The sequence below is a fragment of the Columba livia genome, chromosome 8 (assembly GCF_036013475.1).
Source record: "Columba livia isolate bColLiv1 breed racing homer chromosome 8, bColLiv1.pat.W.v2, whole genome shotgun sequence".
NCBI lineage: Eukaryota > Metazoa > Chordata > Aves > Columbiformes > Columbidae > Columba > Columba livia.
The window spans coordinates 9,446,491-9,473,517 of record NC_088609.1 but is presented as its reverse complement, the minus strand read 5'-3'; the positions used below and the strand labels follow the sequence as shown (position 1 = coordinate 9,473,517).

The following is a 27,027-nucleotide window of genomic DNA, read 5'->3' as shown; positions in this document are numbered from 1 at the left end:
TCTGTCCCTGGAGTGGGGATTTTATTTAAAGTAATGCAGGCTTGTAAGGTATTTTTTAGAACAGGTATGATCACAGACATTGAGAGCTGAACCACCATTCTCCCTTGCTTCGGCACTGGCATGTTCTGGACGTGATGAGCTGCCCAAGTTGCCCCCAAGTTGTGCAATAATATTTACAGAGCCCAGGAGCAGCTCCAGCGGCTCCTGGTTGAGGGCAAATGCAGAAAGGTCAAGACACAAGCCTTTGGTTTGCAAACAGCAATAGACTGGCTGCAAAATTTCTTTAGTAGGAGAACAATGTGTCTGAAATTCAGACGGGATGATGACAAGGAGTGCAGGGAAACTTTAACCCTTTTTTCAAGTTGCATCCTAGTCTAGGAAGCTACATTCAGGGAAAACATTTTATTATTTTGAAAAAAGTGCCGTCTTGCTTTAAAATGTCAACTACTCGCTGACTAAAAGTACTATTTTAAACCAGACATACTTTATACAACGTAGTGCTCTGATGATAGCAGGAATCTATTTTTTAAACTCAACTCTAAGTTAAGAAAAAAGGAAGAAGAAGATACAGAACTGCATAGAACTACCTTGAGCCGTGAAACTGCAGCTTTAAAAGCACTAACGTCTCTATTGATTTAGAGAAGACATTTTTGGATCCTTGCTCCAAAGTTCGTATCTCCAGCCTGACGGTTTCTCACACACTCGCAGCTCCATGGAAAGCTCAGCAACAGCATCAGCAAAGGGGCTGGTACCAGATGTACATTTTATTGGCTAAATAAATAAAAGCTTTACAACAACCCTATGTTGTACTGTGCCTTAGTTTACAGTGTGGTTACTTCATTAGATTTGTTGTTTTCTTCCTAACATCCCCAATAAGTTAACATTAAATGTTTTGTTCTTATTAATGGAGTCCTCTATCTTAGATACTGATCGAAACACCTCAGCATTTGTTACTTTTGTGATTCAATACAGAGGTTCATTAGTGTTTATAGTGTGAGCTCACAGAAAAAGCTCTCACTTTTATCTCTCTCAACCTATTTCTGGCTTTCTTGCAGGAAAAAGAAAAAATGTTTTTTCTTTCTAAATTTCTTCAGCTCACAAGCTGTTCAGGTGCTTAGGAACATGTAGCAGCTCTCAGAAAAATGTAAATAGAGGCTGCGGAGATCATCGCTATCTCCGTGGGTTTTTAGCAATCTCTAAATTACAGGACACTTGACACAATAGAAGCACACATGTTTTTCAGATCATAGAGTCATAAGTTATTTTGGTTGGAAAATGCCCTCAAGATCGTCAGGTCCAACCATTCCTCCAGCCCTGGCACTACCCCATGTCCCTGAGAACCCCATCTCCATCTGTTCAACCCCTCCAGGGATGGTGACTCCACCACTGCCCTGGGCAGCCTGTTCCAATGCCCGACAGCCCAAGAGACCAACACCTTCCGTGCTACAATGTCCTTTCAGGCAGTTGTAGAGATCAATAATAATTATGTCAGTAATGGCATTTCCCAACCGGTCAAACTGTTTGCTTAAATACTGAAGCCTTGGGTTTAAAATATATTCCATGATTTTAATGAAAATTCTTGATATCCTTGATCAATAGTTCCTTTCTAAAGCCACATGAGCTTTGGTCTCAACAACTTGTTATGAAAATAAGTTCTGCACTTAATAATGTTTTAATGAAGAAGTGCTTCGCATTAAGTTTAAAATTTGCCACTGATGACTGCAAGTGAAAGCTCTCTGGGGCTTGTTTTATGAGAAAACTTCCTAATACGTCCTCTCTAGATGAGCCGATATTTCAATAAGTTGCTTTTCCTTTAGAAGACAGACAGTAATCATCTTTAACCTCTCAACAAATTGTACAATATATTTATATTATTACATTATAGCAATTCTAGTTTCTATCCCATTTGTTATACATGGTATTCTTTAGATTTTCATTTTTTTCTAAAAAGTTAATTTACTTCAGGGTTTTCTCCTCCTTGAAAAGAAACAAAAGCTCAAGAAGGGCTCTCACAATCGTTGCTTCTCACCCTGCTCGGGGCACAGGCAGCTGCCACCTTCACCAGCCCTGTTAATACGTTCCATGGGTGACCTTGCATTCATTTTAATCATCATAATTAACTGATACCTAAGATGAACATTTAGACATGCTTCTAGACATGCTTCAACCTCTCACATTTATCCAGTTAAGTAAGGATATGTGTCTAAATGTTGTTAGCTATGGTTATAATTGCACAATTTGAGAATATAAACACAAATGTAACAAAACAGAATATAAAGGCAACTTCGGTAACGATCCATAGCAGAGATGACTTCCCCCCCCTCTTCGAACACAGATACACTCTCAGGCCTTTAAAGTTTCTTCTAAATGTCAAGGAGAAACATGTTATTGGCCTTGCTCAGATGAGTTATTTCTACCTCATCCCACCTCAGCCACTTATTGTCCTATAATTCAGAATAAAGCTCAAGCTGGAAAATGGATTTAGAGAAAATTTTTCCTTAACTCCCAGTAATTGCTACCTGCAGCAGCAGTTGGCATCCATATGGAAGGATCTCAAACTCAACATCTAACAGAATTATTATGACTTACATAAATGGAGGATTTGGCCATTTATCTTATTCTGTACGAATATATGAATTTAAGACGGTGAGTTTTTAACTCTGCTGGGTTCCTTCTTTCAGCAATACCTCAGGAAATTAGTCCCACAGGAGTACCCTGGATATGAAGAAAACTCTGATTTACTCATGTGCTGTTCAGCTGCATTGTATGTCTGCATTTCACCCTGAGCAAGAATGGGAAAGAAGGAAGGTTTTTACCTCACCTAAGAATCCCACTGGGGATGGAAGTTTTCAGAGAGTTCTTTTCCACTGGGAACATGATAAATTAAAATGCCCTGGATGAATGATGAACACACCCTGATGACTGAGAAGGGTGCCCGAGGAAATGACTCCTGGATTTATAACCCAGATTCTCTCATTCCCTGAACTGCAACACACTGAGCAGGAGCTGGGTGTCCATCCTGGTGTCACAGGTCCAGGCTGCGTGATGGGACGCCCCTCCTGCAGCAGCTGCTCCCATCAGGCCAAGTTCCACATGGTGAGCAAAACCAAAGAACACAAACTCCAACAGTGAAGACAGAGGGGAAAAAACCCAACCAGCCAACCAACAAAAACCCACAGCAGAACCATCTACAGTCTGTAACAGGAGAGATACAGCACAGATGTTATGAACTTGGGACGATGCATCCTGCAAAGATTTGGCTGGGCTTGAGAAAGGGTGCACCATGAAACCCCCAGGTGGGGACCTGGCTGTCCCTGGCAGTGGGTCAGAAGCCATGAGAAAGCACAAGGGCTCAGATGTGGGAACCAGCTCTTCACAAAGCATCTGGACATTCCCAGAACAGATTTCAGACCCATTCCCTGTCCCTCGCCCCCCCTGAGACGTGGAGGAGGAGACCTTCCCTGGGCAATGACTGCACCCCAGGAGCAGGACAGGGCATCTCCAAAGGAAAAATCATGTCCCTGGCACCAATTCCCTTCACAGTGATGTCTACAGGAGGCTATGGCCTTGATCCAAACCTTATTAAATCAATAAATAAATATCTCTTGGCTAACTGCAGCAGTCTTTCAATAGCCTGCTAATGAGTACAGAAATTTCCTTTTAAATTTTCATATGTATATATCTATTATAACTTTTTTTTTTTTTTTTGGTGCAGACCAGCCTGCCTGGCTGAGACACAGCACAGAACTATGAAAATTTTAGTTTAATTCACTTTTCAGGCCAGTATTCGAGAGATAAAATAGTAAAATCTTTCTGAGATAATTGGACAACAGCAGAAACTGTGGATACAAAGGGAATATCCCTGGAGAGTAAATTTCTTTCTAGAAATGTCGAAGTTGGTAGCTCAGGCAAAGCTATTGAGCTAAAACTTAGCAGAAAACTGTCGCATATCCAAATACACTAAAATATGATTTTTTTTCTCTTTTTTTAAAGAAAACAAAAAAAGAAGGAAAGGAAACTAAAGCTTGCTAAAGTCAAAGGAATAAATGCACACAGAAACCTTTAAGGCGTAACAAGTGTCATGTCAGGAACGTGGCTGCTGCTCAGGTGTCAGACTACACCAAATCACCGCTGCAAACTGGTGATGGGAGGGGACCTGTCCCAGCAGAAAGCCCTGGCCACCCCGTCACCACTACTGATGGTGGTGGTGGAAACACATATTTGTGGCTACATGAAGTCACTAATTTTGGATCATTCATTGCTCGTTTCAGGAAAAGCTTTTATGACCTTGGAGACAACCATTTTGCCAAGGCACTGCTCTTCCCTCCCGCTGCCCTGATCTCATTTCTTCTCCCTTCTGAGAAACCCCCGTCTCCCTTCTTCCCAAAGTGACCATGACGTGTGGAAACTGGTTTGAGCTGCAGTAAGAAAATGTTTTGTTTAAATCCAAAGGGAAGGTCACCAATGGGTTAAAGCAGAAGGTCACTATGGATCAAGGGGAGCAAGTCCAACACATGCCGGGAATGATGACCAGCACCATGAGTGTGCACTTGATCGGATGACAGAGGTGATCTCTGAAGCCCCTTAAATTCAGTTTTTCTTTGATTTTCATCCCTGGGCACAGCAGGAGGTGCTGCTAAGAAATTACCATGTAAAATGCCTGTCCCCTTAGTTAGAAGATGTGTCTTAGCAAGGCCATTGTACTGCTCTGCTGAGACCTTCTGGGTCTCTGATGTTCCAGTAGACATAGCCAACGCTACACCAGTTATACATAGAGCCACTGAGAAGCATGCATATTATTATATGTTTTGTGCAATTTACAATGAGTTAATTAAAAATTTTTGACGAATATTATTTTTTTTTGCGTTACAGACATGAAACCTGATGTATTAAAAATATTAATACAGCAGTTTAATTAGGAATCTTTATGTAGGAACCAGGACACAATGCAATCAGCACATAAATTGAGGCCATGGTCTGACGATTCCTGGCATGTAGAAATATTTGAAACAAGATTATAAGCGTGTTGCCCTAACCATAAGTTCACAGTTGGATGCATATTCAATAAAGTAGTTCTGTTTAGCTGCAGCAATTAAATTAGCACAGAAAATACTACATCTCTCACATACCTTGCTATGCTCCTTCTCCTTCCAGATGTCACTGCTGACCTTTTCTGCACAGTTTTTTACATTTAAAAAAAATAATGATAATATTATCTCAGACTTCTGTATAAATCTGAATGTCAGTAACATCTGTGGATCTTAAAACCAGCCACTTAAAAAATGTAGTTTCTTTGGCAGCTGTTAGTAGTGGACATGGATGCTTCCTCAGTATTACAAATTTTCTTAAGACAGGTACCACTTACCAGATGAGGCATTTACAACATTCCTAAAAATATGAGGGAATGTATAGGAGGTGCTCTTTAGAAAATAAAAAGAATCCCTTTACTTAAGAATAAACACACACCTATCTGCTAGAGAAGTACTGATTATTTTTATCTCCTGCAAGCTGGTGGCTTACGGGAATTCAGAATTTTGTGGATGGCGGGTCTTTGAGGGACACACAGATATCACACACATAGCAATGAGTGTAATGCCTCTATGAACAGTCTCTTAAGTAGTTTCATAGTTTCTATAGATGCAAAGATTAAACCTACATACAGACTGAAAATGTGAGATCTCAACAACCACTCAGTTTCCTGAGCACCATCATCTCCCCAAAGGCTCCACCTTTATCTTCATCGATAAAACGCAGGAAAAACCTTCTGACACAGCTCAGTTTTGATAAGAGAAAGTAAGATAAAATCCACTACCAACTCTGGCTCCTGGACAGGAGAGTGCCAGGACAGGGGCCATCTTGAAATGAGGTTGCTGGTCTAACAGCCATAGAGACCATCTTAGTTTTGGCTGCTTGAGAAAAACCATTGAATAGATCTACCTCAGTGCCAATGGTTAATGATAAATCCCTCCCCTCGCAATGGCCTTGCAAATTTATTTGTAGGAAAATGCTTTTTGTCTTAAAATTGTGCTAATTTAAAGGCAAAATAAAAATAATAAAGGGCTATTCCATTCCCCACAGGCTCCTCGCCCTGTAGATGGAACCTCTTAGCCTGGGTACCCACCACAACATCTCATCTCCTGGGTGTAATGAATCAGAGAATTAATTCTTTATTTACAGGAAAGGGCTAAGTTCTGCAGTACCAGAAATTCTGGGCAAAGGCAATGCTAAACATCTGATGAATTAGGCCCGTAGATGGCAGGATGGGACTGTCCAACAAACACTCCTCATGCGGATGCAATAGGAGAATCATGTACTTCAGACACTTCCCCAAAAAAACCCACACTTTTGGAATATACAGAGGACTTAGACATGAATAATTAGCAAATTGCCATTCATTATTAATTTATTGGAACCACTGCTTCTCTGCATTTTTCCCACAAGGCTCAGTCTTTCTATTTTACAGCTGCTGAATTTATTATTAATAGCGAGATCTTAGACATTGCCACCAAGTCTTCAGTTAGGTGGGTGATAAATTGCTCTACGTTCACAGGATCTGGGATGTTTGTAACTCCCCAGACATGAGGTTCTCCTGCACACTGACCTGCCCACCTGTCCCTGGGACAGAAGTGGCCCTGGGTGCCATTCTGCTGGCAGCGGTGGGAATGTCCTCTGTCCCCTGCCCAGGCTGAGCAGCCCCAGCCAGGTACAGCCCCATGCATCTCCTTTGCTCATCTCCATCACAGCCACACAGCGTCAGCTTTTACTTTGTCCTGACTTCCCTTCACCCACTTCATGACTTTCTGTTGGCTAAAAGCTGCATTTATGGATCACTGAAAGCCAGAGCCATCCTTGTAGCAGGAGAAATAATCCTTTCTCTGATATCCCTGAGTTTTATATCAGCACAGGACGCAGACACCAGTAACAGAGAATACGCTCAGACCTGTCCCCTAGAGCAGCTCCAGTTGTGCACAGCTATGATGCCATTTATATGTTAGATAGGGATGTGCAAAGAAAGAAAACACAGATTTTCTAACTCCACTACAAACATTTTTCTTTAAAAAACCCCACCCCAACAGCAGACAGAAACAGCCAATTAGCCATTATTTAGTGCTGCGGGGCCAGGTGCTGGCCCTGACAGCGAGGTGTGCAGGCTGTGCTCGGGCTCTGAGCGCTCCTGCGTAGCTACACGTTGCAACAGCATTTTGATAAAAAACCTGTATTTTTGCACACCCGCGGTGACTTTGCGGGGGCAGCAGCAGAGCAAGCGGCAGCGCCCAAATTGGGTCATTAACGGGCCCTGCGCTAATGATGCCGTTCCAGCCGCTCCATGTCTCAGACTCCATTGCACCAATGCAATTAACGGTTTAAAATACATGCTGAAATAAGACATCAACATCTGACTTTTAACATTTGTCGAGGAACACGATGATCAAATTGTGCTTAACCCTGTATTTGACTATCAAATGTCGCAATCAGCCTCCAAGTGCTAATGCTTCCCTACACATACCTGACCAGTGCAAATATTCAGCTACCATTGCCAACAAAGTAAAACATAAGTAGTGTTTCACAAGAGAAAATCCTCTCTGAAGGATTAAGGAGTCCATACTTAGTAAATGCCTACCCTGTGATTTTATTTTGTTTTATTAAGTGATACTCTTTCTAGATAACATTAATGCAAACTATGAGCAAGTGAAAAAACTCCGCCAAATGATCTTCATTCCCAACCAAAATCTAGATCACCACCTTTTGGAAATCCCTCCTTGTATTGACTAGATTAATAAAATCATAGTATGAAATAAGACGTTGCATCCTAGTCCTTCAGTCAAAGCCCTGAGCTAGCATCACCCTCGTATTTCATTCCGTGAGGTCAGGATCCAACCAAGATTTCAGTATTTTCTCTAGGTCTGTTCTGCTTCACACATCCCATCTTTTTCATGATCTATTTTTATGATTTGTAACAATATACTTGGTACGTATATGACATTTTCAACTTCTGAATCTCAAAGTACTTCTTAAGGGTGGCTACATGGTACCTCAACAACTTAAAACTGATGAAATCCTGGCAGCAACTAAGATGCAAGTTTCACTCTGGTCTCTCAAAATGAAACCAAACCTTCATTTTACCTTCTCTGAATTGCAAATACACCAAATATGAACTGCTTCTGGCATAATATTACTTGTTTTTACTTCCATTTGCTGTTTAAAATAAGTGTAATGTTGCTTCCACTTCGTTAATGATTTCTCAAATATTAAATAAAATGCCAGCAAAGGCTTCATGCTATTTTTGACTTATTATGTCTCTTCTGCAGTAATTTAGAATATCCTGATAATATACATCATATAGGAAGTTTCATGGCTAGAAGGCAGTGGCCCTAGGATTTCAGCAACCAAAAATCTGCATTTCCCCTGAATAAGGAATATCTTTATGCAGAGAAAAGCATGTAGGATATATTCTAAGTTTTGTCTTTCAGTTTTATCACTATGAGAACAGATCAACAGCGAAGTTCAACTACGAACATTTTCAGATGCCACTAACAGATGGCTGGATATTCAACAAATGTGAAATATTACAAATTCACAGATAAAAATATCTTTCCAGCAGGACATGCGAGACCCATTTTAAATAACATTCATGCCAAAAATTCTCAATGCTTTGCTGATCACAACACTGATTATCTTTTTTCCTAAAGATTTAATGTCAAGTCCTCCACCACTGCTCTATATCAGAGGCCAATGACCAACAGACCGACCTGTAAGCAGGTTTGTTCAGCTCTATCCAGTCCTTGAAACCAGGTGAAAAAGATTTTAACTTTATATACAGTGATGCCTTAGTGATTTGTTATAGCTATTCTGAGCAGCAATATTTTGTCATGCTAATTCTGCCTCGATACCATGATGGCGGGTTGGCTTTAGGTGTTTGGTTTTTTTTTGTAGTTTCATAACTCATTGATACCCTTAAAATGAGCCCTCATCTTCAGAACAGAAACCCTTCTGCAGCACAGAATACACAACCAGGTGTGTTATTTTCCAGCCCTGAGGAACACAGTGGTATTTATATGCTTGTGAAGAAACCAGAAAAAAAAAATAAGAAACTACTTTTTTTGGCTTTTGACTCCATGTATGTGGAACAAACAACCATGAACATTCGCCACATGTCCACGTTACTTACGGTTGAGAGGCAGGCTGGCATTGGTCGTCCCTAGCTTGTTGGCAGCGACACATGTATAGTTGCCAAAATGTTCTTCTGTCACATTGGTAACAGTAAGAAGTGATCTTGTACTATAATTTTTAATAGTAATTCCTTGTTGACCATTGATCAGTCTAGAAAGCAAAGAGAAAATTTCTGTAACTCATATACCATAAGCAACATATTTTCTCTCTCTTTTTTTTTTTTTAAATTATTTTTATTTTTTATTTTTCTTTTTTTTCCAGACCTATCTGGTAGCCCAGTGAGCTGTTTGCGAGCTGCCGATGGAGCCTGTCAAACTCCACTACCACAAAACCACCGCGGCAGATGAGAGAGGCCACGGGCAGCGCTGAAGCTGAGGAGTATCGAGGGGACAAAGTTCTGCCTGTTTGTCCTATAACCCAAAGAAGATGAAGTCTGACACGCACAGCCCTGCCTGCCCATAGGATAAACTTTCGGATGGGCAGCTTAGTTTTTAAATACTTGCTACAGTTGATTACTCTTATTCCTTATGTTTCACATAAAGAGCAGAGTATTCAGTATACAATTTTTGTTTGATATGTTGAAAGATACAATCATATTATCCTGGGAATGAACGCAATCTTTCAGTGTTCTGTCCTAAAACTTTTCAAGTCTGTCATTAATTGCACTTGTGCATATTATGGACTGAATACTTCTCAAGACACCTCTGCTCCCGTTTAATCCCCACGTGCTGCACACATGGGGGTTTCTGGTCCCTGGTCAGTTTATGCTGCTGTGCAGGACCCTACGGGGACATCCCACAGACACATGTGGTTTTGCAAGAAACATAAAAACATGGGATTGAAATGCCTGGTTTGGGGGGAACAGCACAGTTAGAAGACTGATCTTATCGCCAGACTTGCAAAAGGCAGAAGTTTGTCCTTCCAACCCACGCATGTGCTTCTGTTCTAAATCTGTCTTCCTGCCTCTCCCACAGAAGAGCCCAAGAGTCCCTTCCTTCCAAAGCCACCCTGAAGATTTATCCCTGTCCCAGCACAGCGGATCAGCGTGGTATCAACTGACACCAAGAACGTCACCTCCATCCACCCCTTGGACTATAACTGCGCTTTGACCTACAGCATCTCTATTTACAGCTGTAAGGTTGTTGCTTTTTTTCTGTCAAGAAAACAAAGGGTGTTGGAGTTTCTGCTGCCCCATTGCTGTGTCCCTGACAGTGCAGCAGCAAAGCAGCAACAGAGATGGTGTCACTTCCCCTCCATGTCACCTTCTCTCCACGTCCCTGCAGGGAACTGGCTGACACTGGGGGGCAGAACTGGAAATGGAGTAAATGGAATCCGATAGATATGCATATCAATAAGCCATGTAATTATCGAACCAAGGAGCCAGCATTAGTTAGCATAAACTCAGCAGTTTTGAGGATTTCCATTTTCAGTTGTAAGAACCAGATGCTTTTACTTTTAATTAATTACTCCCATGCACTGCTCTGTTTGGCTTATTGACTGAACATGGCGTTTATTACTTGTCTGGGTTTTACCAAGTTATTTCTCAGGCTGGAACGGCATTTTAAGTTGTGTGCAGCCACCCTAGACATCTCTTCCCCTTCCTGCCTTGTACCGCTGGCTATAAAGAACAGTGATCTCATTTTATTCCAGAGATTAAGCCTGCGCATCCAAAGATCATGCGTCAGTACCAGCCCCCAGAGGTACCTGCCTTTGGTTCACGTTTGAATACCTTCACCTTGTTAGAATACATTAAGCCAATATAATGAGTTTTGTTATTTCAAATGTAAGTCTTGTTTGCTCTGTCAAGGATAAGGGAATTAATATTTTTAGATAGATGACTTCTGGGTTTCTTCCCTTGGCTGTTTAATGTCAGAGATGTAATTTCTGTGTAACCCTGTAACAGAACCTACTTGAACAGCTGAGAATTCGAGTCTGGAAGTCAGTACAGTGAAGCTATTCTCCTCTCCACAGGGAATCCTTGTACAGCTTTAGAAACCACACACTTTTATAATTTTAAGATGATTTTATGAACTTTACAAACTTTTCTCCCAAATTTCCAGTCCTTTCCTAGCTCACTTACATTAATCTAAGCAACAACAGTTTACAGCCCCCAAAGGGTTGTTTCAGTCATTGAACATATACTTCGGGTTTCAGATGTAACTCCCACTTCTCTTTTTTTCAAAGATCCATCTGGATCTACAGAAAGAAAAAAGGTCCTAGTCCAGGACTAACTGATGAAAATGGGATTCTCTCTATTCCATTAGCAGAAAAAATAGCAGGGTGTGCACTCCAAATATATGAATTTAGCTTTGTAGTGTATCTGCAAATTATCTGCCGAATAATGTCCATGCTACTCTGAACAACCTATGAAAGCTAATTCTTCTCAGTTTACATTATAACAACACCTGAGCTGTCTAAGGCTCATTCCATCAGCCAGAGGCAAAAGGGAAATATCGGAGGGAAAAACAACATGTGTTTTCCTCTTTCCTGCCATCGGTGAGGGTTTGGAGATCCCCACACCTTTGTAGTCAGGCCTGGCCAGCACATCCGTCAGCAGCAGTTTAATGGAAAAGAATGTCCTGCCAGATTTCACATCACGCTTGAGCAGTAAGACACTGCAGGACAGTGCATTTCTGCTGATTATAGGAAGCCTCAGGTGATGCACCAACCCAAACAGAAAACAGAAGGCATGGCTTTGGTGTCCTGAAATGTTTGCATGCCTGTCCTGCTGCCATGGCACTGAATGCGCTCAGGAAGAGAGGAACAGGCCAGCATTATAAATATAAAGGTGATTATCATGCTAATTGAATCTAGAACGGTAAAACCTGCGCTACAATACTTTCTGCATAAAATGTTTCTACTCCAACTCCCCCCTCCACATGTAAAATCAATTTTGCATCTTTGGAAATAGTATGCAGCTGAATTTTGCCAACAGAAGAAAAACATTTACTGTTGTGTATAGTAAAGCTCAATTAAATTGTTTTAGAGAATGCTTTTAGTTACAATAGTTATGACTGCTCTGAGAATACCCAAAGGAACAGGAGCAGCGGATGCTCAGGAGGGAGCAGCTGGCCAGGGAGCAGGGAGCTGACAGATGGCTTTCCTTGAAAATTGGCCATTAATATTCTCATGTCAGCTCCCAGGTTTAATGGGACGTTCGAACTGAGAAACCCAGGGCTCAGAAGCCAGGAAATTCCAGGAGATAGAAGGTACATATGGACAGTTGCTTACGAGGGAAAATATCCACTTGCTTTTGCACAAATATGTAAACTTCACAAAAACAAGTTCTTAGATAAGACCAGAGCTGTAGAACAGAATTTCCTATTAAAAATGAAAAATATCTACCTGTTGAACGAGCTGATTTTTAAAATAATGACCCTACAGAGATGCCTGATATCCTTACATGGCACTGACGGTCCGAAAGTGAAGCCAACTGTGACCAAAGCCAAAGCACATGGTCAGTTTTGGGGTTTGAGCAGAGGGTGCTCCGCAGCCCCCCCTTAGCGGCTGTGACCCACAGCAGCTCCAGGCAAGTCCGTGCTGTATTAACCCACGGCCTAGAACACGAATGGCACAACTGGGGTAAAATTCATGTACAGTAAAGTTTGGCTGAAAGTCATGGTCATGAACCAGCCTTCTCACCCTGACACCCTTAGCAGGAACACCTATGAAGATGATTATTTTTTATTTTTAAATAACCTTTTAGTAGACTATCGCAGTGCCTTTCTTATTATTGTACTTAAAAGGTTGTAATTACTAAAGCATGCTTAACTGTTAGGCCCATTATTGCAATTACCACTATCTCAGCCCAGCCACAGACAGCTAGATTACGCCTCATTTTTGAGCACACAAACCAAGACTACAAGAAAATGGAGAAATTCCCTCAAAGCCGTGCAGCACGGCTGTCGGGAGCCGACACCTCCATGCACCCACCGGCTAAAGCTTGGCAGGAATTTTGGGACAGATTTGTCCCAGATTTGGGACAGCCCCAGCCCGCCGGGTACTTACTTCCTCTCTCCTTTGTACCACTCAAAGACCGGGGCAGGAACTCCTGCACCTTCGCACCGAATCAGTCCGTTCCCTCCAAGCACCACACCGCTGGACTTAAGTTCCTGAATTGTGGGAGCAACTGAAAAAAAAGAATTGTAAAATGGATATTTGCATCTCGACAGGCAGATTGTTTAACGCCGTCTCTCTCCAGTGCACTCCATGTCACTCTCAGCCTGGGGCATGTTTTCCAGCTTGATTCACATTCAACCATGCTTGCTTCCAGTAGTGTAAAAATCATCCCACACAGCAGATTCTGATAGATATTCTGTGTGTCTGGTGTAAAAAAAAACATAACTGAGACATGAAGGAATAATAATCCCATACTCAAAAGAGTTTTTTCCAACTCAGGTACTCAATGTAAAATAACACCCCAGGCCAGGCTGGATGGGGCTCTGAGCAACCTGGTCTGGGTGAAGATGTCCCTGCTCATGGCAGGGGTGGCACTGGGTGAGCTGGGAAGGTCCTTCCAAGCCAAACAATCCTGCGATTCTCTGATTTGTGTTAGTGTCATACGAGATGTATTTAAGACCTTAGAATTGGAAAAAAGCACATGGTGCCCCAACACTAGTGCCAGCTGAGCAGCTGCGGGTCCAAAGCCAAGGGAACACGTCCAGCACCACTCATCTTTTGCACCATGGATTCTGCAGACCCCACAGGCTCAGGTGGCCTTTGAGATCTTATTTTGCACATTAAAAGAACAAACCTACCTTTGTAATTATGAGTCAACTGTAAATACCATGCAACAGCATGATTTTTCCAGTATTATATTGCTTATAGGGTTGTTTCAGTAAATATGTTTTGTCTTTTTAAATAGTAAAAATTGTACACAGCAATAAACATGTTAAGCTTAGAACCACACATAAAAACAAAGATATAAAGCATAGTCTGTTTTCCCAGTTGCCAGTGAAAGCCAACTGTAAGCTGAAAAGAAAACACAACAAATTCCTCAGGAAAGCCATTATCAAAGGAAAGGCTGAACAACAACTGCCTTCTCCCTGGAATTTCTTTTGCATTGTCTGTTTTTAAACAATAATTTATGTGCATCGTAAAAACTCTATAAAAACCAAAACAGAACTTATAAATAAAAATCTACTTATTTTTTCACAAGCAGTTTTCCAGATGTTTCTCTAAGGTGTTTATGTCCCTGTGAAATGCTGACTGCCTCTCATCTGCTTCTGTCCCCATCTCACCCATTGTGCCCTGTGAACGACCAGCATTTTTACGGGAACTAGCCCCACCAAAGCATCATCAGAGCCACAAGAGAGCAGAGCTAAGGTTCCCCCACAGAAGTCACCTCCATTGCATCCCACTGCTCACTGTCCTTCACCAGCCCCAACAGTTGCTTCTCCAGATGTGCGGGACATGGCGTGGGAATCCAGCTGGCACATCAACCCCGCACACTCAGCACTTATACACAAGTCTCTGTGTTTAACAAAACCACACGAGGATGTTTCAGGTGGGATTAAACACACAACTGGTTCCCTCTTACCCATCACTCACATCCTACTATTTCCCACAGCTGGCAAACACACCCTCTGCCTTCAACTTTCACTTCACAATGATTACATCAAACCAATCCACAAATCCATTAATTTTCAACTGGTAACATTAAAATGGATAATATAACCAATTTGTTTGACTACTACTCCATAATCTGCACAGGAAGAAAAGAGATTTTTTTTGTTAATCCATAAAAACAACAGGTACATGTAAAGCTTACTCCGTTTTGAGAAATGGCAAGGTGGCCATGGTTTTAAACTGTTACTTATTTTGTCCCCAGTGACATGAAGAGCAGGACTAAATTTCTCCTTGAAGAAAACATTTGCCCATTTCAAGGCATGGGTGCTCATTATCTCAGTCCCCATTTATCTGAACAAACTCAGCCTAGAAGTAACTGTTCTATCTCTCATTTCAGACAACACATATCCCAAAATGTACTTGTTTTCATGTTACAAGAAAGTCCTCTAGTTCACCATATGTAATTCAAGAATTTTGGGGAACAACAGACAGAAATTGTGGTAGAGGAATCAATATGATGTAGTGGATCCAAGTTTTCATCACCTGACAGTTGAGTTTAAGCTATTGCCACCTCATTGTTTCCATCCCCAATGGAAAGATGCTGGGAAGATCTACCTTGGCCAGGGTCTTGTCCTGTGCAAGAGCAGAACTGTGACCACCCATGGATTCCACAGGGTCTGCATGCCCCTAAAGAGCTGGAAATGGTTCTTTTCCCAGCCCTTTCTCCACATCACCATGCACAGGCTCCTTGGAAAGCTTTGTAGTAAGAGGCAAATATTTTACTGTGTTATGCGAAGGGAGAGGATTTTTTTTCCCCTAATTCAGAGTGGATAGGATTATTAGCAAAAACCCCCTGAGTTTGAAATTAATGCACCACACTGTGTGCGCACTACACAGACAATATTTAGTTTTCATGAGCTAAGCAGAAAGAGCAAGTAAGAGACAAGCACAGGTCTGAGTTGTGTAGAAAGATCTTTCCAAAAAGCATCACTTTCACACTTCTCAGTGTGGTCTGCCCACCTTTTGCTTGGGGTTTGGGGGAGTTTTTGTTTAGTTTTGCTATTTTGTTTTTTTTTTTTTTAATAAATACAAAACATCACTGGTAATAAACACAAAAAGTAAACGATCCATTAAAACATAGTTCTTGCTGATGCTTGCTCAGGTGGGAGCCCTGGGAAGGGGATGCCACTGGATCCCAGCTACAAACCATGATTCCTGGCTTTGCTGTCTGGCAAGACACAGTTTTGTTTGTAAAATACTGGAAAATCTTCTGAAAGTTTTCTTATATTTCCCTTTCAGAAGGATTTCAGCTTCTACTTGTTCAGAACAAAAATAAAAATCAATATTCTCTGCTCAAGGAAATCCCCAGTTAATGCTTTGAAAACACAAACAGAAGAAAGCTTAGAGTCACCATTCACTTAGATTTTTCATTGTCATGTTATTTTCTTCATTTTAGCATGAAGGGTAACTATGAGATGCAGGCTCATTTCTGGTGCAGTGATTTGCGATGTGCTGAGGCAAAAATGCATCAGAGCCCATTGCTGTCATCGGTGTGGGACACCAAGCAGCTCCAGCTGAAGTTACCACCGAACACCTGCTGCAGGGTTGCTTTGGGAAAGGAAAGGGACAAACAAAAGCACAGACATTCTCAGGCCTCCACTATTTCATGTATTTTTAAAATGTTTTTCCATGTAGTCATTTTTGAGCAGAGATCTGTGATTTGATGTGATTGCTGTCAGTCATGCCACAGTTGTCCGTGTTCTTATGATGCTGGGGCTGCACGTGTTTTCTGCTATGTAAAGGTGTTGAGGTTATAACCTCCCTTATGAAGAAAGGCTGAGGGAGCTGGGTCTCTTTAGTTTGGAGAAGAGGAGACTGAGGGGTGACCTTATTAATGTTTATAAATATATAAAGGGTGAGTGCCATGAGGATGGAGCCAGGCTCTTCTCGGTGGCAAACAATGATAGGACAAAGGGTAATGGGATCAAGCTGGAACACAAGAGGTTCCACTTAAATTTGAGAAGAAAGTTCTTCTCAGTAAGGGTGACAGAGCACTGGAACAGGCTGCCCAGGGAGGTTGTGGAGTCTCCCTCTCTGGAGACATTCAAACCCGCCTGGACATGTTCCTGTGCAACCTCACCTAGGTGTACCTGCTCCAGCAGGGGGATTGGACTAGATGATCTTTTGAGGTCCCTTCAAATCCCGAACATACTGTGATACTGTGATAACGATCACAAGGAATACTATCTTGATCTAAATACATATAATTTAACAAGAGGAAAGGTCACATATTACGCTAACTAGTGCTCACAAGGTTCAATTCAATTCTACCATCACAGTAACCCAATGTATTTTAATTTTTTGGTGAAGAATCCCCCTGACAGCCAGGCTGCCCAGTACTGTGGGGATGTACAAGAACAGCCAACTGCCTGGGAGAAGAGAGGACAGAGACTGAAACATCCCCCTGGAAGAGGGTATAATCAACATACAGGAGATAACATGATTTTTCACCAAACAGATGCAGCAATGGGTCCCCAACCCAATTCCTCCCCTATGATGGCACTCTGAACATCACAGCACAAGTTCTCCCCCCCTGATCACTCCCACCTCATTAGATCCTCCTGCAGCTCTTCACAACTTGTTTTATTTTCCGTTGTGTTGCCAATAAACTCACCAACAGTTTCCGGACACCCTTCCATAAGGTGCTGTGGACAGCACTGGCAAATCGTTGCTTAGGGAATCAATAGTAAAGATAAATATTAACCATCTAGAAAAATTCATTGATCAAACAGATGCTGGCAAAAACCCTAAGTGGGCAATAAATACAAATGGACACAAGTCTAAAGGGCTGATGAAAGTTTAAAAAGGTAAAAAGAAAATTCATCTCAAATAAATTTCAATTAAAGTAATTACAGCTGGAAAAAATAGTGGGAAAGTAAGAGAAATGTTGGCTAAAGATTCAGTGGAGAGGGAAAACCTTCACAGCCCCAGAGAGGTCCCATGGGGAGAATGGCACCGAAAAGTCAGTGTCTGACAGAAGATGTCACAGTAAAATGTAACAGTAATGTTAACAAGAACCTTGTGTAAGACTAATAACTTTAAATGTATTTGTCATTTTTATATCTCCTAAATAATGGTCATATAAAATAAAAAAGAAAAAAAAATACGATTACATATATGTATCTCTATCTGTCAGCAATACTGGACTTTTGCGACTTTCCCTGCAGCAGATCCTTGTTCAGTTCTTTGCCACAGTTCAACCCTGTAGAGCATAGTACTTAGAAGAGATGCTTAGTTTCTGACTTGAAAATAAATTACTGGAACTTACTTAATATCAATTTCTCAAACAAGTGTAAGTGCTTTGCTGGGAAAGGCTTTTTGTAGTTGGTGCTCAAGACTCGGTTTAACTGGGGTTTTACTAATGCCCTTTTGCGTTTGTCCCTATGTGAAATAGCCCAGGAGGTGAAGCTGTTCTTGATCCAAAATATTTATTATCCCCCAAACCCCACATATTTATGTATTCCCACCAGAGGGACCTGACCCGAAAAGCATGAAGCTTCAAAAAATATCCCTATCAAAGTCTCACGTGATGGTGCTGAGTCCTCATCGTGCTCCATGGTTTTAATTAGAAAAACGCAAAAACTACCAGCTTCGCCTCCCACTCCTGTGTTACACGAGCTCTACAATTATTTTCTGCTCCGTTTCTGCTCCTCTGATTTCACCAACATGTTCACATGAGTCAGGTGTCTGTGCTGGGAAACTAAATTTTACAATTTATGTTCCACCCAGAAACGACACAAAGTGTTGCTGAATCTGGTTTCTGACCCAAATATTTTCATTTTGCTTTTAAATGTCTACAGGAACAGTTAAAACAATGCCTGCAATACACCGGCATTCAGGCAGGCACAGAACGTATGCAAAACTCTCCAGACAGAACAGGTTTCATCTTTTAACATTTTAATGAGCTTCAGGTCTTTTATGCATATTAGTTATGTTGCCCTAATTACTCATTATAATTCTAATGTGCATTTTATATTTAATTACAATGCTTATAAAGATTTGGTGTGGACAATAAATTATTATAACTAGCATGTGCATAATGATTAAGAACTGAATTTATTAACTTTTACACTAGCTTTCAGGGCTGGCAACTTCCAATTTCACCTTTGTGATTAACCACATTGTCTGATTAAACTAGTTTTTGTGGTATTAATTGCAAATGTCAAAAAGTCTTTTATTTTTCCAGTTTTCATCCGATTTTAATTTGGCATCCTAACATAGTCTTTTGTTAGTGAAATTGCTCTCTAGTGTGTTAAGATATAAGCTTTCAGGTGAGAGAATGGGTTTTCTGAGATTTGCTTTGTGCCTCAGAAAAACAGATACAACCAAAATTAAAATATATTCATAGATATATATATACACACACACACACGGTGTTTTACCCACACAGTAACAAATCTTTGTAAGTGAAAAAGTGTTACTTGTACTTTCTATACTTAAGAAGGTCTTCCAACTGCCTAGTATACTTAATTTTTCTAACTTATTCGGAGCAGCAACCCTACCTATTCCCAAATTCATGGAGTGGTGTAAGAAATGCCTCTTCAGATCAGAAACTCCTCTAGTGTGTAGCAACATTCACAAGACGTGCCTTTAACAATCCCTGGGCTAAACAACTAATAGGCTTTATTTTTCTCCCCATCTTTTCTTGATGACTTATCACAAACCACTGAATTCCGTGGAATCTTGGTGCTTACATATACATAAATTTTATATGCAAACATACAAGGTGTCAGTAAGGATTCAGTTCATTTCCTGCTTTGCAAGATGCAACCCAGCATCTTTTGTGCTTTTCCCTTTCCTATCCAGGACTTAACCAATACACTTTTATTGTTGATTCATTAAACAATTCTGTAAATCCTTTGCCCTGTCAGAGAGCAAGCAGATTCTCAAGCGTTCCCTGTGTGTGATTTGACATCTCACAGGGTGTGCCAGAATTTTGTGTGTCTCCCTCAGCTACGCCTAAGGATTGCATTATAACAGAACATCAAAACCCCTGGTTGCTTTGTAATTTATGGTTTTGAATATAAAACCTCCCAGAGTTGAGAGGAAAGCTTAAAATCCTCAAGTAATTGTTATGTAGGAGAAGAAAAAAAAAAAACAAAAAGAGTGACAAAAATAATACTTAGTAAATAATAGGTCAGCAGACAGGAATTCTAAACAATGTGTTTTAGAAGTATTTGAATGGCAAGAAAGAAGAGAGAGAAACTCAAGGAAACATCCCTAAACCAGCAAAGCAAACAACGACTCCAGGGAGCTGTGTAGCAAAATGCAAGTTTTCCTGGCCATCAGCTTCTACCTAACTGCTTCATCTATTTAATCCTCCTATTTTCCAACAAAGCATTTTTCTGATCACATTCCCCTCTAAGGCAGCTCTGCAGGTGTATTTTCAACCCCTGTGACACGAGTTCTCTGGTGTGGTTTGTCCAACACCATCGCACTCGCGCTTTCCACGAGCGTGATTGAAACCACTATGAGCAAACATGAAGCAAAGCCTGCGTTTGCATACTAGACTCATTCCTAATTTAGAAGGAACAGATGCACAAAACATAAAGAGCGATATGAATGCTCAGTGTTTGACACAGTTTGATACGGTGGAGTTGGTTTTAATCTTGCATTGGCCCATGCAGCTTGATTCACATTTAACTCAAGTAAAAGTCTTTATAATGACTTCAGTGGGCTTTGAAGGAGGCCCAGAAAGATCTGCAATAAAAGAGAATTTCACAGTTTTTTAAAGAAAAACAGTAAAAAAACCCCACAACTTGACAGAGCACTAGTATAACAAAGACAGCTCTTGTCAGGTAATCCCTCTTTTTATATTCTACCGCTCTTACTGCTGTAATTTGAAGGAAAAGTTGCCATCGATACTTTCTCATCAGCAAAGAATTGCCAAGTATCTGTAATTACCTGAGTTGAGAGAACAAACTTTTATGTCTTGTGGCATAAAATATGGTATCGACAGGACCCAGCAGAACTGCTGATGGTCTATTTTGAAACATCTGAAGGAGACCTATTGTAAAATGGTTTCAAAACTTCAGTATTTGCTCATCTGGGAAGCTCTGTGATGAAAGGCCAGGCAGCATCTCCTCAACTAAGAACTGCGAGGCTTAGACATCTGGAAAGATAAAGATATTTTACTCCATGTAAGATTGATGTTGAATATTGAGCTGCTCCCTGTACAGGAGCAAATGTCCATTGTGGGGTAAAGCTGGAGGACCAGAGCTGGTTTGGGAAAGGGGTGTTTCCATGTGGGACAGGGGCACCAAGATGGCAGGGGTGGGAGGAGAAGGATGATGTGGGAGCTGAGCATCCTACCCAAGCCAGGCTCACTCGCTACCGCCAGGCACCCGCATCAGGAAGCCTTCCCTGGCAATTCCTGCTGGAAAAGCTTCTGCAAAACTGACGCACCCTCATGTCGGCTGGAGTTCCTTTATCTCAGCAATTTATACAAACAATTGTGCGGAGGTGAAGGGGGAAAATGAGTATCAGCATCCTGGAGTGGTACTAAGGAGCGAGGAGGAGGAAAGGGGACGCTCTCAGGCACCTTCTGCCAATCCAGAAGGAAGGGCTGGCTGGGAGCCTGGGCACTGACAGACAGCAGCGCTTTTCCTTGGCTATTTCTCTCCCTCTAAGGAAGAAAAAAGCAATGGACTTCAACAAATTCCAGGAATTACTAAGTAGATATTTTGGCAGCCAAGCTGAGGAGAAAGTGAATTAAAGCAAGCTGGTAGTTTTCCAAGGAAAGAACAGTTGGAACGAAAATGCAAAGTATTTAAACATAGGCCAGAAGTGCAACGAGAGACCTGCTGGAGTCCCACGGGACCACATCCAGGAGGCAAAGCACAAAAGCAGATAAGTCCAGCAAGAGACACCCAGGGAAATGACAAACCATGCCCTGCATCATCAGTATGACAGTTACCCTGCTGCTTGGACCACTGAGACAGTTGTGATGGTGTTTCTGTACTGCCACCCTCGTAGCTGGACCCTCCTGAAAGCACAACACGGTCACCAACGAAACACCTGAACACAGAACAAACCCCTGGGACCCGTGTCCCTTCAGCCTGGCAAGGAGCCTTTTGGTGATTATTTTCTAAAAAATTTTGCATCCTCACCATGGACATTTTGTCTCATCCCTATTTCTCACACTTGTGCCTGTAAGTGCCATGTGTCAAAAGCTTATGAATCTCAACACATGACATCTGCCTTCCCCAGCAATAAATAAGAATTAGTGAGACAGTGTGATTTGTTGTTGACGAGTCCATGGTAGCTGTTACCCTCCTCAGGTTATCTCCCAGGTACAAACACATCTTGTTCCAGTTTCAGCCTGTGTCTGGGGACTGGAGACATGCCAGGGGATTGCCAGGTCCCCTGAGCAACAGGCAACCCAGACCTTACCCAGCCTTTCTCAGGTCTCAGAAGTAACAACTTCATTATTGTTTGTTTTTTTGATGAAGTTTGTTATCTTCTTCTGGTGAATTGAGACCGCGATTTGCTTATGGAAGACTGTTCTCTACCTACTGTAGGTTCAGCTTTACTTGTCTGTTCTTGCTCTCCAGTCCTGGTGGCCCACAGGTGACCAACCTTCCCTTCTTCTGATGGTGGGACAGAGAAGCAGGAGGAGACATCTGATGAGTTGCAGTGCTGGGAAGACAGGCTAGGACCTCCCAGAGGTGCTCTACAGATGCATTTTCCAGTGCAAACCACCTGCTTCATGGGACACTAGTGTGGTTTCAGCCCAAGTACCAAAAGTTCAGAAAGGCAGAAAGAATTTGGATTAGCGCAGCTGGATAAGACAATTTGCTAGGGATACATTGCATCACTAAATATGCAAGACAGAAGAAAAAAGGAATCAGCTCTTCCCTATCTCCTTTATGGGCCAGGCAAGCAATAATTAACCATAATTGAAGCAAGAGAGATTTAGGTCTGGTTAGCTATTGCTGGAAAAGATTGCTTAAGGAGACTATCAAGGTGGTCTTTTCTCTTAAAATCAAAAAAGAAAGGTGGGCAATTTGAATACTGGCATCTGCATCGGACTGCAGCACCAGCCTGACTCCTCAGTTCCTCCTCTGGGTTGAATTTCTGTGGTCTCTAGAATTATTAAGCATCAGAACAGTTCCTATAATGACAAATTCCTTTACTCTTTTCTGCAGATACTAGTGCTGTGTTTAAGGTTATATGCCATTTTTCAACACAATGGGAAAAAAAGAAATTATATTCTCCTCAGGTTGTAATAGTAATGAGATCTCCAGGTTCATGCTTAACTACAAAAATGAGGTAAGTACTAAAACTGGATTTGGAATTCAATATAATAATTCAAAAGACTGAGGTAGAACTTTTTTGCAGAAAACTTATCTTGTACACCTTGCATCTGATTTGATATATTCCACATACATAACAAAATTTCTAGGTGTACTCACCAAAATGATATTTCTAAGGACAGAACTCATTACTACTGTATAATAAATGGAAGCATAAGTCAGAGTTAGCACTGAACAGATTGTTTGGGGTTGCAAAGACAGCAGCTGTCACAGCTTGACAGCTTTCTTGTTAGTGAATCAGCTTTACTGACAGGCTTTTTGATTGAAAACCACTGTTCACTGACAGTGTGTTATAGCTGATATACATATGCATCTCATGAAGAATGAGAAAGAGCCGTAAAAGGTCTAGAAGCTATTGCTCAATATTAAAAAGAAGTGAAGTTTACATAAAGGGGTTTTGGGTTTCTGCCCCCTCCCCGGTAATCTGCGGCAGATATAAGCGGATAAAACAGGACAAACCGCGCCGAGATGTGACAAGTCACATGCAAGGTCAGGTTAAAGTGGTTTTTCTAATGAAAAGCAATAAACTCAGAGAAATACCAGTTGCTTTCGAACACTCTTAGGAGAAGTTTGTGTAATTGAAAAGTAAGTTTAGAAATAAAATCAGAGAAATAAAACTCAGTGTGACCCTGACTGGGGCTTCCCAAACCTCCTACTAGCCCAAAGCAGGGATCTGCTGGAGCAGATACATCCATATTAATTGAAAAAAAAAAAAAAAAAAGAACCTGTTTACTTTGAGTCACATTTTTCTCTTATATGCTGCATTGGTGTCAATGGCTTCAACTGGCAGCTCCACGGGAGCATTGGCTGCTGCAAAATACCTCTGCAAAACCATCCCTGCACTGAAAACATGGCACCAAAATAATTAACTGGCTGTGGTAAAGGAGGTATTGTATTGAAATAAATGCATCTCAAGGCTCTCTCTCTCTCTTTTCCCCCATCTGTATTTATTTATAAGATTTTCCATATCAAGTAACTTCTTCCATCTCAGCTCTGTGGCATTTCAACAGATAAAAGCCGATGAACTGGGTGCAACAGATATCACGCTTCGTTCTGAGATCATTGCTTAAAACCAAGCACACAAGATGCTGGGCTGAGGAAGACTAAAGCCAAAAACAATGAGAGCCATTTAGAAATACCAGAAACATCCAGGGTTTTGCAGTTTGTCCCTGATGACAATTTATATCCTTGTTACAACTGCTCATTTCCAAAGAACGTCATGCATTTCTCAAGAAGAGACAACAAATCACAAGTCAACACTTAGATGCAGAGCTGACTTTCTATGAGATATCCGAAACACCGGGAGTTCCCCACTTAAATATTTAATTTCTGCATTGAAAGATAATTCCTGATTTGCTCTTTTTCTTGAGATTCTCTTTTGCCATCAATAATACCAGGTGCAGAAGCAGTGAGCACCTGGATTTTGAGACATTTGATATTAAACAGGATTTTGCTCAAAATACACTGGAGACAGTGCATTTTCAAGTGAATTCTTCTGAATTCCTTCAGTCTAAGAAATGCCTGTCTCAACCTTTGTGCCCACTGTGTGACAGGTACCAAAGCAGCTGAAGCATCATGGTCACTCACGTTCCTCACTTTGGGAAGCGGCACTGGATACAGGGCAGAGGATCATCACAAGAGCTTGTGTTTGCTCTACAGCTCCAAGGTCCAAAAAAGGTCACATCAGCCTCAAAGTAGTTTGTTTTTATTTGAGAAGAGACAGAAAATATGAAGAGAACCAGTTTTATGAATCATAATGCCTGAAGAACGATGTTGGCAATTTTTCCTTTCTTTTGTGTCAACAGCACTGCTTTCCTTTAAACTATAAAAGCAGAAATATTCCTCCTCAAAGCTCCCCTAGCTCAGATCCGGCGCCTGCACCACACACTTCTAATACCAGCCAAATTGCAGAAGTTATTAAAAACTAATTTAGCAATCTCACCGGGGGACAAACAAGTTGTAACAATATCATTCCTGTCTTATCAGGGACTGGATGTCTCACTGAAATGCCAAATGTAGTTGGGGCAGAAGCCACCACAGCCGTGCCCACACACTCACACGTTGTGCTGAACAGATTTTATTTGCAGAACCATTTCAAAACAGCAATGACTGCTACTGGAAGAAAAAAACAGAACAAAACAAAAACACACCCCCCCCCCCAAACTAAGCAAAAAAACACCCTGAAAAAAACAAAACAAAAGAAAGCCAAACAAAAACAACAAACAAAAAAACAAGAACAAAACAAAAAAACCCCATAACTGACAACAACAAAACCCCACAAAATCCAAACCAAAACCAAACCCCAAGGGCTGGAGAGTTTTGCAAGACTGACACACTGCTCAGACTTGTCTGTTCACGACCCCAGTTGGTGTCACCAGCTGCACTCAAAACTCTTGAAACTGTCACCTGCAAGTGAGACTAAGTCTTAGACCAACAGCAACAAGGAAGACTACAATTACTGGGAGAAACATTGCTTTACAACACGTTGACTATTATGAGAAATATTTTAAGTAATTGTTTTTGCTGAAGAGCAATCTGGGCAAGTGAACGCTCCTGGAAGCTGAAGAGCTCTCCATTAATTTTGGCTCTCGTTTGGAGTCTGACACAGCCTGCTCTGTACTTCAAATTGCTGCTTGAAATGCATAAGCTCTTTGGAGATGAGTCATCTTCTATTAAGACTTCAATTTTCCCAAACTGTATTTTAGCTGGTATTTAAAGTGGGAGCACCTGGCTGAGGAGCTTGCAGTGGTTTGGAGCCAGGAGAAGGCATCTGCCCCAGGCAGGAACCACTTGTAGGAGGGCTTTTCCGCATCCCTACAAACACTTCCTTGCTTTGCATCCCACCAGGTTTGAGGGGGTTAACGTCCCACCTGCAGATGTCAAATTTTAGCACATCTGAGGACAACAGCGAGCTGCATGCTGACCCTTGGGGAGCAGCCCATCCAGAGGAACACGATCCTGCTGATGCTGGGACCAAGGCAGCTTCACTGGAGTGGATGCACAGAGGTGTCCAAAATCTTACTGCAACCTTGTTTTGACTTTAAAACAATACCACAAGTGGAAAAGTACACACAAGTTATTAAAAAAAACTCCTTCATTAATTTTTTTGGATGCACTTTCACCAACAAAGGCCTGAAGCCTTTCTGCTGTGTCTGTGCAACAACCATCAACAACATATAGTTAAAAAATTTTCACTTATATTAGGAGAGCTTGTCATGGGTGCTCTAAAGGGTGTTTCAAAAAGGTGGACCCAATTTGAAATCATTATATCTTTGAAACTGGGTCCATCTTTTGGAAACACCCAGTATTATTTCTCACAGCACAGTCTCCTAGAGATGCATAAACATAATGAACAGCATTTACTGCTATACCATAATTATACAATATGTGGACATGTAACTACTGGAAGAGTGTAAATATGTGCAAATTAGTACAGCTATTTTTATCCCAAGGACATATTTTCCTGGTGACAAGGAACAGAGATTACTTTCAAATGTGTAATCACGGCAGTCCTCAGAATTAACCACTGCAGAAATGATAAATAATCAGCACCTATAGGTTTCCGAAACAATAAAATCCAGATTTGAATAATAGAAATAATTTTTAATAGCTAGGTCAGACACGCTGCTTACGAAAAAAACAGTACTTGAAAATGGATTTGTTTGCGTATGATTTAATTGTGCTAATTCCTCTGTGCGGTTCACAAATTGGTGTTGGAGATACTCTTCACATAGTGAAGGGCAAATGTGATGTGGTTTTGGTGTCTTAAACTCTTAATTTGCCTTTGCATCCAAAAGCTGGGCCATTACAGCAGCATTACAGGTGTTACACTGGAGCAGCATCTCCTCATCCACCGAAGGAGCCAAACTGCATCCTTGTTCTGCAGCTCCATGGGCCTCTGCTCAACCTGAGA

General features: G+C 41.3%; 1 protein-coding gene across 3 annotated transcripts in view; it reads right to left on the bottom strand.

Annotated features, from left to right (window-relative positions):
• NEGR1 (neuronal growth regulator 1) overlaps nt 1-27,027 on the bottom strand; it is a 245,675-nt gene that overhangs the window by 59,006 nt on the left and 159,642 nt on the right. For all 3 annotated transcript variants that reach the window (XM_065071912.1, XM_065071913.1, XM_005498948.4), the window contains exons 5-6: nt 13,180-13,300; nt 9,170-9,321 (exon numbers count right to left, since the gene is read on the bottom strand). In XM_065071912.1, coding sequence (XP_064927984.1) covers nt 9,170-9,321; nt 13,180-13,300 — 273 coding nt within the window. The remainder of the gene's footprint in view (nt 1-9,169; nt 9,322-13,179; nt 13,301-27,027) is intronic.